The following is a 12,058-nucleotide window of genomic DNA, read 5'->3' on the forward strand; positions in this document are numbered from 1 at the left end:
ATTAACTCTGAAGCCTAGTGAGGATATTTTAAATGTCAGCATTATTAACTACTTCACTGCTTCTCATCTCAGCAGAAACACAAAGCCAATTGTGATGGAGCAAGGCCGGATGGCTACAGGAAAGTACTCAGGAACAGGTATGTTAGCCCCAGGCTAAGCAAATCCCTAGTACCATGGGAACCAAAATGGCAGTTGCTCCAGGGTAATTAAGGCACCTGGGACCAATTAAGAACTTTCTAGAAGGCACCAGAGAGAGCTACATTGATTGGAGCACCTGCAGCCAATCAGGGTAGGCTAATCAGGGCACCTGGGGCCAATTAAGAACTTTCTAGAAGGCACCGGAGAGAGCTACATTGATTGGAGCACCTGCAGCCGATCAGGGCAGGCTAATCAGGGCACCTGGTATAAAAAGGGGGAGCTCACTCCAGTCAAGGAGGAGGAGCCAGAGGAAGGAAGGGCATATGAGGAGCTAGGAGCCAGAGACACAAGGAACTAAGAACTGAGAGGGTGTACTACTTTAGGATTGAGGAAACACCATACAATCAAGCAGTATCAGACACCAGGAGGATCCTATGGTGAGGATAAGAAAGGTGTTGGAAGGAGGCTATGGGGAAGTAGCCCAGGGAGCTGTAGCAGTCAAGCAGCGGTTACAAGTAGCACTATAGAGACTGCTGCAATTCACAGGGCCCTGGGCTGGAACCCGGAGTAGAGGGCGGGCCCAGGTTCCCCCCAAGCCTCGCTACTCCTAATCAGACATAGGAGGAGGTGATCCAGACTGTGGGTTTCATCCAAGGGGAAGACCACTGAGGGGAGGAAATCCGCCAATAAGCGCAGGACCTACTAGAGGAGAGGAGGAACTTTGCCACACAATGTACTTCTCCACGGTTGTAAGATGTACTGGTAGGGTGACGTGGGACAACTGGTTGCTGTCAGGGATATAGGCACTCACCTGAACGCTTTTGCCTAAGGGTATTAGAATTACAAAAATAAGACATTCTTTTTAACTGAAGGAAACACCATTAAGCAGCCTTCATCTTTCTTGAGAAGCCATATGCCATTATTATGGTTCCAACACAAAATTCTAATCCCAAACTGTGTTGTAGAGGCTTCAAATTAAAATCTGACATCTAAATCTGTTTTGCATTTGTGTTCTTCAATGCTCCATGGTACCATAGCTTAAAAATAAGGGGAACTAAGGTTAATGATGCAGTGATCCCCCAAGTTGGAAACACTACTTTGAGATATTCCCATTTGACAAAAGTGTTTGAATACATTGGTCTGATTTGTTGCACTGCTTACAAGTAATATACCAGTCTCTCTGTGGTCCTCTCACGAACGCAAGTAAAGTAGAATCAGATTCCAAGAAACCTTAATGGTTTTCATGATGAATTCCTAAGAATTCTAAGCATTTTTCTCCCACATGACTGAGCACAATGCAATTCTGCCAAATGACCAGAGACTGTTATGCTGTAAATTAAATAGCATGCCAATACTGTACCTCTTGTAACTGTCTGGGACGGCTGAGTCAAAACTTTGATATCCAAAGCACTGTTGATGTTCTCCTCTAGAGATGCACAGTACCCATCCACTACATTAGAAATGGTATCCTTCAAAGTTCCAAGGTTGTGGAAAACCTGAAGCGCTGTTCCCACTTGAGTAGGATTCTAGGGAGATAAGGGGAAAATGGTAATCTCTAACTGTATAATGGTTTTATTTATCCATGATGAGATGTTATTTCAATATTAAAGTTAACGTTCTAGAGTTTGCTGGCTCATTTCATTTCTCATCAGGAGATTGGTCTTCTTACAGGGGAACAGGAAAGAGGAGGAAAAGGGGAAAAGGTTGATTTACTTTGATGTTACTATCTCACTACTCAATGAGTTATACATAGGGCAGAATCAGAGGGAGAAGAGGAGAAAGGAGAAGATGAAAACAGTGATGATTATGGCAGGCTACCAGTTACAGATCCAATAGTTCTTGCATATGAAAATTACTGTATAATATTGAGTATTGCTGTATCTCTGCTATCTCCAGTTATGAGACAGTTAGTAATACTGTAGTTTTCATGTACAGTATCTGTTACACTTCTGTCTTTTAACTGTCAAACTGTTGATTAAACATTATCAGGGATTGAAAAAATCTACTCCTCCACTCACCCAGGGCAAGTAGGGAGCTTACATTGATGATATTCACCTATGAATTAAAAAAGCTAAGCTTTCATTTTTAAAAATGAAGTTTCTAGCTCTTATGATTTTGACAATAAGTTTACAAATATGAACTGAGTGTGAACTAATGCCATGCTATCTTCCTAAGTCTGCAGACAGACAGCTCCAGTGCCTCTGTTGATGTTCAGAGCTTTCCCTAAATACAAGAGTGTGAAAACCAACCATAGTATTTTCAGTGTCACTGCTGTGCTTCAGAATTCTTTGGTTAGGAATAAAACTGATAAAAACCCCTGCAGCCAAGGCAGGTACTGGAGCTATTCAGCTCAGGACGGAGAACAAAAAAGTGGAGTCTTTGGGAAGGGTAGAGTACTGGAGACAGCCTCCCCCACACACAATGCTGCTTCTCCCTTCCTCCATTCATAGATACCCACTAGTGGGAAGTGGATCCAAAAATAGTTCCCTTCCATTCTATATATTCCCAGTGCCCAGGGCTGGACTGAGGACATTCAAGGCTCAGGACACACCCCCATGTGGCCCCATGCGACTTGGCCCTACCCCTGTCCCTTCTTGGAATGGCAGTGGTAAGGCCACGTAAGAGCAGTCATCTAGGAGACCACAACCACTCCTCTTTGGGCAGGCTGGATCACCCCTTCCCAAGATCACTGTCATCTTCTGTCCCAGAGGAGGAGGGAGACTCAACCACCACCCAACTGAACAAAGGATGATGGGGTGGTAGCAGTGAGGAGCTCCCTGCACAGACACATCCAGAGGAATGAGTTTCAAAATTCAGACTCCAATGAAATGAATGGTGCCGTTCATCCCTCTCAGAGCTATTGTTTCAGGTGCCTGCTGACCCAGGCAGACATCACTAAAGAAGATAACCTTGAAAATGTGGCTGACTATTTCATCACAACCAGGAGGGCTGGAACCATAATTTTGAAAAACAAAAGCTGAGATTTTAATGTCAAATTACTCCTAGAGCTGAGGCCCCAGCAATGGGGGAGAGGGAAGGAAAGGGAGGAGGGGAGAGAAGCATTGACCATGAACAGGGAATCCCCATATCTTCATGGGTTTGTAGCTAGTAGGATTAGTCCTCTGACAATTAGATGTGTGGTAAAATTTCCAAGCCTTATACGTGGGTGGGTTTGAGGGGGTGGGTGAGTGAGCAGGAGAAAATGAAAGATTGGTGGAAAAATAAGAAAAATGAAGCATAGCAAATACATATAGACAGATATTGGAGGCAGGGGGAGAACAAAGAGAAAATATAACGGAGGGTAGAGAATACAATAAATGGAAAGGGAAAGAGTGAGAATGAGAATGAAATAGACACTGAACGTTACTAAGGAAAAGTCACTGATCTTTAATAGGACTAAATGGACTAAAGATAGAAAGGAAAAGAAGGGAGTGATAGTAAGTAAGACTGAATAGTATTTGGTGAATAGGTTATTTGATTAATTTTACTAGTGATTCAACAATTTTTGTAATATTAAACTTGTTCTATAGCTGGTTTAAATACTATTCATTTAATATATTATTCAAGGAATAAGATAATTATCTCTATTTGGGTAGGCTCTGGCAGGAAACTGCAAAGATCTGTAATACTTTTTAGCTGCTGGGTATGGTATATATTAGTTATTGGGAGGCAGAGGACAGAACTACTGAAGTAGTCTAGTTTTTTAAATACATCAAAGACCACCTAGAGCAAAGAGCTTCTTTATATGGAATGAAAGTATAAATAAGTGTTTAACCAGCCATTTGCACTATATTACATTTAAAAACGGTATAAAATAAAAACTTGATTGACAATGTTACAATTAAGTAAAAAGTCCAACAAACAGTACACAGCTGTCTTATTCCTTTAAACTGCAGGGTGTGTGGCCTTGGGGAGTCATGGCCACATAGGTATTTCACACAGGTGTTTTATCCTGCGTAGCGGGAGTTAGGTAAAATATTCAAGCCCCGAAAATAATATACTAAAATCATTTTTTTCATTCATTTGCTTCACACAGCACTCTTTTTCCTCCTCAAAAAGCACTCCATATTTTATTTTCCCCACGAGGGTTCAGAACACACAGCTGGTGCATCATTAATCCTAAGAGAATTTTACTTTTTATGCATAGCTAGTTTCTAGGTTTAAGCATGAAAAGTACAAAAACTAGAGTCTCTCTTGGGAACAATTGTATTGTGGAGAGAGACAGAGAGAAATGTTGGAGGGCAAGGAAAATAAACAACAATTACACTAGCAGACTGGCATATACATCTCAGAATTACAGTGTTTAGCATAGATACATTATTCAATGGAAGCTGGAAAACAGTCTTGCAGACTTCCCACTGCCAACAAGTTTTGCTTTGGGGAAAAAAAGGAGGGCAAAAAATGAGAACCCATTAGGCATAGCTTCCAAGTGTTTGTGGATCTCTTTAAGCAAAAAAAGCAGCCCAACTTTTGCCAATGTCTTTACTATCACAAAGGTATATTCCCAAAGTACAAACTTGGCTACAGAAGTGGTTTGCTGATCTACATCAAACACATGGTCATGCACAACCATACAGCTGGAGTTACAGGGTGGTTATGTTCTTTCAAATGCCTTGTTCTAACTTCCAAACACAGAATGGACTCTTTGTATTATTTGAACATACGTGAATAGACAGATAATTCTATTGGTCTACTATTAATCTATATTTCTGCTGAGACATTTATCCTAACAGATAACAATAAACTATTCTGATATTCTATTTAGGATATTATCCTAAAAATATTTACAAATATGTTATAACTTTAAAATAAATCATGGCTGCTGTAGCCAAGAAGTTAGGTAACAAATGCAAGTAGTACAGGCTGCAGCATTTTGTAGTACATCAGTAGCAAGGTAAAGCCTAATGTGCATGCCGCAGCAGTAAAGCAGGTGTTTACAAGTCTCACTTCATTGACCTACATAAACACAAAGCTTTAACCCCTCTAACATCTACAGAGCTGCAAAACTCCCACTTGAAACAGTCTTAAATAATGTTAGACGGCAGAAATTAAAGCCCTGAGTTGACCTAAGAACGCCCCTTTCTAGCCAAACTATTCCTCCCTTTTTGGTGCTTCACCATATCAAATATGGTAGACATGCTGATCTAAAGTTAAGCTGAGTTATGAATACAGAAAAATCCCAGAAGCCATCAGTTAAACCTGTGAGCCAACTCCACACCTTAAAGAATGGTTTTATGGTGACAGATTTTAAAAAGTGACTGGGGATTTTGAGTGCCCAACTTGAGATTCCCTGAAGTAGCCTGATTTTCAGAGGATGGGTACTCAGAAGTTTTTGAAAACAAGGCCCCTGCAAGGTGTCTCAAGTTGGGCATCCAAAAATTGAGGCATCCAAAATCAGTGGGTGACTATGTATAAATAGCAGCTACCTACCTACCAAGCAAATCTGCTCCGTGTGTATACCAGTCGCAGTTGTTCACTTTAGTAACTAAAATTAATTTTTACTGTTTTTCACTCCTGTGGCACAGCAGAGCCAACAGTTAAGAGAGAAGTAGATGACACAGAATCGCCAGGAGAAAATAAATATGAAACCCCATGATGATGTGTTTATGGTCATTTTTCAGAGCAGAACCACATTTTGTCACTCCTTCCCCTGTAGAGATAAGCCTGTGCAGGTCTGATGGTGAAATTTTGTTTGCAGTGTCAATTGCAAGGTCCCTAAACAAAATGCTAGAATTTACAACAGAAACTCTACTGTACCTGTTACCTCTCTCACACCTTAGTGTGGAATACAGTTTATTTTCTTTTGTTAACTGCCAACACAGCAGCTGACTACATTATGACTGCCAAACTATAATGTTTATTAAAAACTCACCTAAACAGTCACCTCTCTGGCTTACTAACTGAAGTATGACGGATTTTGCTACAGTTAAGAAACATAGTTTAAGTTTACACAGTTACCTTTGACCGGGGGGGTTCATGAACTTTTTCACACAGTATGGAATACATCTTAACAGAGATTGTGTCATGGGCCTCCACCTATCCTCTAAGCCAAGATGGTGCTGGCCACCTTTACTATACATTCATGATCAAATAACATCCATCTGCCAACTACAGCAATTGCTTACATAAGAAAGCAATATTAGGAAAGTAGTGAATTCTTAACTGTCTTTTAAACCATATTCAGCAAATGGAAAGAGCAAAGCCAGCACCCTGTGACTAGGCAGCTCTCTGAGGAAGTGCTCCATGGATCACACTCTGGGAACTTCTCACCCAAGGGAAGGAAGACTTAGCTTGACTAATTTACACACATCATAAGGTTTTCTGCTTTGCTTAGTTAAGTTCCACAAGTGACTTTGATTGAAGTCTTTATTATTCTGAAGAAGACAGATGACCCTGTTCAGACAGGACTGTGGCAGGAATGCAGAGAAAGAGGGCTTTCATTGTAATCAGTTGTAAAACAGCTGACATACTGTATATAAAATTTTATGCTTTCAAACTCTTACTAGCTAAGTGGCAAAATATTCACCCCTTCTCCAAAAGGAATAAAGATAATACAATACACATAAACAGAACTGGAAAACCTATGTGGCTTATTAAGTAAGTTCAACTAAAACAAGATCCATAATTAATAACAAATCATTATTCCACAATGCATCTATAACAAAATACTTGCCATTGTAGTGAACAAGAATAGCTACACATAATTCAAACAAAGCAAAACTCCACAGCATTTAAGACAACCAATATTAGAAAATAGTAACTGAGCCCTAGAATAGAAGACAAAAACTGGGAGAGCTAAATTAATTTAGAAAGCTAAGATGTTTTCTTGTGATTGAAACTAAATACATTTTAGATACAACCTTTCAGAATACTGTAAATGCTTTTGAAGGACAGTTTCCAGAATGACACCTTACAATACTTTGGACATATACTTTGAATCAAATGGCGTTATTTGATATTAAAACTTGCAATGATGAGAAGTATTTCAATTGCTTTTTTGCACCTGGTTCATAAAGGCAATTTTGCTTGCATGAAATACTATATGTAATTTCCATCACAACATGGCTTTACGCAATCAGCTTAACAATTAATACAAGCCTCCTTTACACTTTTTATTATGATTCTAAATATGAGAACCACTTGGAAAGGAATTTTTAATATATTTTTAGAAACAGTGGGGCAGCCCAGCCTTCGTTTTGCAGCTGAGAATCTCCACTCAGCCCTCTAGTTACAATATTTAGTAATTCTCAGCCTCCGTCTCAGCTTCTGCCACCATCCAGGACACTACCTTCTCAGACAACACTGCTGCCTCAGAATAATTCTATTCTGAGAAGAGTATTTTTGTGTCCTTTCCATCAAAGTCAAAGAATACTGCTCCTACAAGTCCACCAGTCTAGTGACTGGGGGGTCGAGAGGTAGCTCCCAAAGCTATTCCAGTTGGCAATATGTTATTTTGGTTTCAAAACTAGTATATAACTATAATAGCATCCAAATTCATGCCTAATGTTACCGTCCTTAGTAAAGATTAACAGTAGGACATAATTCTAATGTTAAATTTGAAGGGTGTAACTAACTAAATTTTCTTTGGCCTGGTCTACACTACGGGTTTAGGTCGAATTTAGCAGCACTAAATCAAATTAACTCTGCACCTGTCCACACAACGAAGCCATTTACTTCGACATAAAGGACTCTTAAAATCAATTTCTGTACTCCTTCCCGACGAGGGGAGTAGCACTGAAATCAACATCGCCAGTTCGAGTTAGGGTTAATGTGGATGCAATTCGACTGTATTGGCCTCCGGGAGCTATCCCACAGTGCACCATTGTGACCACTCTGGACAGCAATCTGAACTCGGATGCACTGGCCAGGTAGACAGGAAAAGCTCCGGGAACTTTTGAATTTCATTTCCTGTTTGCCCAGCCTGGAGAGCTGATCAGCACAGGTGACCATGCAGAGCTCATCAGCACAGGTAACCATGCAGTCCAAGAATCGAAAAAGAGCTCCAGGATGGACCGTACGGGAGGTACTGGATCTGATCGCTGTATGGGGAGACGATTCCATGCTAACAGAACTACGTTCCAAAAGACAAAATGCCAAAACATTTGAAAAAGTCTCCAAGGGCATGAGGGACAGAGGACACAATAGGGACTCACTACAGTGCTGCGTGAAAGTTAAGGAGCTCAGACAAGCCTACCAGAAAACCAAAGAAGCAAATGGACGGTCAGGTGCAGAACCGCATGCTTCTACGCTGAGCTGCATGCAATTCTAGGGGGCGCCGCAACCACTACCCCACCCCTGACCATGGATTCCGAGGAGAGGGTAATCTCAGCCATGCCTGAGGATTTTGCAGACAGGGAAGATGAGGAGGAGGAGGAGGACGAACTTGCGGAGAGCACACAGCACACCATTCTCCCCAACAGCCAGGATATTTTTCTCAGACTGACTGAAGTAGCCTCCTAACCCTCCCAAGGCAGTATCCCGTACCATGAAGCCATAGAAGGGACCTCTGGTTAGTGTAATTTTGAAAATATAAAACATGGTTTAAAAGCAAACGTTTTTTAATGATTAATTTGTCCTGAGGACTTGAGATGCATTCGCGGCCAGTACAGCTACTGGAAAAGTCTGTTAACGTGTCTGGGGATGGAGCAGAAATCCTCCAGGGACATCTCCATGAAGCTCTCCTGGAGGTACTCCAAAAGCTTTTGCAGAAGGTTTCTGGGCAGGGCAGCCTTTTTATAATCAATTAATAAAGAATACATGGTTTTTAAACGATAGTGACTTTATTTCCTTAGAAAGCAACCTGTGAACAAAGGGGGGAGGGTGGGTGGCTTCCAGGGAATGAATCAATCAAGGGGGCAGGTTTTCATCAAGGAGAAACAAACAGAACTCTCACACCGTAGCCTGGCCAGTCATGAAACTGGTTTTCAAAGCTTCTCTGATGTGCATCGCTTCCTGGTGTGCTCTTCTAATCACCCTGGTGTCTGGCTGCGTGCAATCAGCAGGCAGGCGATTTGCCTCAACCTCCCACCCCACCATAAATGCCTCCCCCTTACTCTCACAGAGATTGTGGAGCACACAGCAAGCAGCAATAACAATGGGAATATTGGTTTGGCTGAGGTCTGAGCGAGTCAGTAAAGTGCGCCAGCGTCCCTTTAAACGTACAGATGCACATTCTACCACCATTCTGCACTTGCTCAGCCTGTAGTTGAACAGCTCCTCACTACTGTCCAGGCTGCCTGTGTATGGCTTCATGAGCCCATGGCATTAAGGGGTAGGCTGGGTCTCCAAGGATAACTATAGGCATTTCAACATCCCCAATGGTTATTTTCTGGTCTGGGAAGTAAATCCCTTGCTGCAGCCGTTTAAACAGACTAGTGTTCCTGAAGACGCGAGCATCATGAACCCTTCCCGGCCATCCCACGTTGATGTTGGTGAAATGTCCCTTGTGATCCACCAGTGCTTGCAGCACCATTAAAAAGTACCCCTTGTGGTTTATGTACTGGCTGCTCCGGTGCCAAGATAGGGATATGGGTTCCATCTATTGCCCCACCACAGTTAGGTAATCCCATTGCAGCAAAGCCATCCAATATGACCTGCACATGTCCCAGAGTCACTACCTTTGGTAGCAGCAGCTCAGTGATTGCTTTTGCTACTTGCATCACAGCAGCCCCCACTCCAAATTGATTCCCGACTGACCGGTAGCTGTCGGGCGTTGCAAGCTTCCACAGGGCTATTGCCACTCACTTCTCATCTGTGAGGGCTGCTCTCATCTTGGTATTCTGGCGCTTCAGGACAGGGGAAAGCAAGTCACAAATTTCCATGAAAGTGGCCCTATGCATATGAAAGTTTCGCAGCCACTGGGAATCGTCCCACAGCTTGCAACACTATGCAGTCCCACCAGTCTGTGCTTGTTTCCCAGGCCCAGAATCGGCGTTCCACTGCATGAACCTGCCCCATTAACACCATGATCTCCAAAGCACCGGGGCCTGCGGTTTGAGAGAATTCTGTGTCCATGTCCTCATCACTCTCGTTGCCGTGCTGCCGCCTCCTCCTTGCCTGGTTTTGCAGGTTCTGGTTCAGTATAAACTGCACGATAATGTTTGAGGTGTTTACAATGTTCATGACTGCTGCGTTGAGCTGAGCGGGCTCCATGCTTGCCGTGGTATGGCGTCTGCACAGGTAACCCAGGAAAAAAGGCGCAAAATGGTTGTCTGCCGTTGCTTTCACAGAGGAAGGGAAGGAGAGGGGGGACTGACGACATGTACCCAGAACCACCCGCAACAATGTTTTTTGCCCCATCAGGCATTGGGATCTCAACCCAGAATTCCAGTAGGTGGGGGAGACTGCAGGAACTATGGGATAGCTACCCCCAGTGCAACGCTCTGGAAGTCGACGCTAGCCTTGGTACTATGGACACACACCGCCGAATTAACGTGCTTAGTGTGGCCGCATGCACTTGACTTTATACAATCTGTTTCCAAAAATCGAATTCTGTAAAATCGGAGTGATCCCGTAGTGTAGACATAACCTTTAAAGGAGATCCTTTTTTTCTTTTTTGCTAAAGCCACAGCTATAACAAAAGACAAAGAATACTAACAAAAAGTGCGGGGGGGGATTCCAAAAGTGCTTTCAGCACTTGTCAGAGGTGAAAAGCAAAATCCACTCTATTCCCAGTAGGGACAATGCCTTGTGGATCTAAATTACCTTTTCAGTAATTCAGATACTATGGAGATAAGTGCTACAGAGAACTGTAAGAACCTTCACTACCCACCGTTTACTCCTCATTTTCATAGTCCTCACTATGGCAAGTGGCTTTTGCAGTTAAAAATGACAGCAGTAGTCTCCTTTGGGAGCCCACCAATCCACTTCCTTTAATCAGCCTGCAGGGGAGTTTGAATACTTCAGTTAGCCAACCAGGGACTGGATTTCCTAGCCCTTGTCAGTGTGAAGAGCAAGAGACCAAAAATTGTGAGAGAAATATAGTTATAAAGTAACTCAAATAACTTCCAGAGTGGTGAAACATTCAAAATTGACCTTTTGGTTTGTAGATTAAAAGTAGCATTGTTAATTATTAAGATACATAGCAGGGGAGCATTATCCTGACAGACAGCAAAACGTCCTCTCTTTAATGTGTGTTATATTCAGACATCAAATATTTCTTCTAAATGACTGGCAAGATTTGTGGTTTTCTATGAACTTTCATTTCCTTCAGTAGTTTTATCTATATTTTTTTCCATTCATGCTGGGATAGCTGAAATGACATAGCCATTAAAAATAATGTGACAACATTAAAGAAAAAAGTCAACCAAAAAAAACCAAAAAACAAAAAACAAAATCACAGAGGCAAGGATCCCCTGCTGGAGCTGGAATACAGGAGTTCAGGCAAGTGGGTTTGTAACTTTCATCCTGTATATGGCATGGTTCTTAAAGTTACTTTTTATTTATTTTAAACTAATTTAGAAAATCACGATATATAGCAGGGGGAGATACAATTTACCTCTGCTCTTTCAAACTAGCTCTATGGGTTTCTTAAACAGCTGATGCATTCTGGGCCACCACAGCAAAGCTAGGACTAGTAATTTGTAACTTTAGGGAATAGTTTAAATAATGGTAGCAAGGCATGTGATCAGAGGAGGATTAAGGTTTCCTGGGGCACTGGCCCAGAGCAAGTAGTGGGCCCCTCCCAACCTCTTCTGCCTGCGGCCCCACCCCTTTCTGCCCCTTCCCTGGGATCCGCTCCCATTCCACCCAGGGTGTTCCCCATTCCACTCCGCCCGCCACTGCAGCCCCGCAACCCCTTTTGCTCCTTTCTCCACCCCCCACTGCAGTCCCAAGACCGGAGAAGCTCTGTCCCCACGCCACTGTCCCAGGGCTGCAGCAGGGAGAGAGCTCCTCCAGTCCCAGAGCCGCTGTGGGGATT

General features: G+C 42.6%; 1 protein-coding gene across 3 annotated transcripts in view; it reads right to left on the reverse strand.

The window, feature by feature from the left end:
* COG5 (component of oligomeric golgi complex 5) overlaps positions 1–12,058 on the reverse strand; it is a 308,198-nt gene that overhangs the window by 102,067 nt on the left and 194,073 nt on the right. For all 3 annotated transcript variants that reach the window (XM_045030137.1, XM_045030118.1, XM_045030126.1), the window contains one exon: positions 1,499–1,664. In XM_045030137.1, coding sequence (XP_044886072.1) covers positions 1,499–1,664 — 166 coding nt within the window. The remainder of the gene's footprint in view (positions 1–1,498; positions 1,665–12,058) is intronic.

This window comes from Mauremys mutica, chromosome 1 (genome assembly GCF_020497125.1).
Source record: "Mauremys mutica isolate MM-2020 ecotype Southern chromosome 1, ASM2049712v1, whole genome shotgun sequence".
Lineage (NCBI taxonomy): Eukaryota > Metazoa > Chordata > Testudines > Geoemydidae > Mauremys > Mauremys mutica.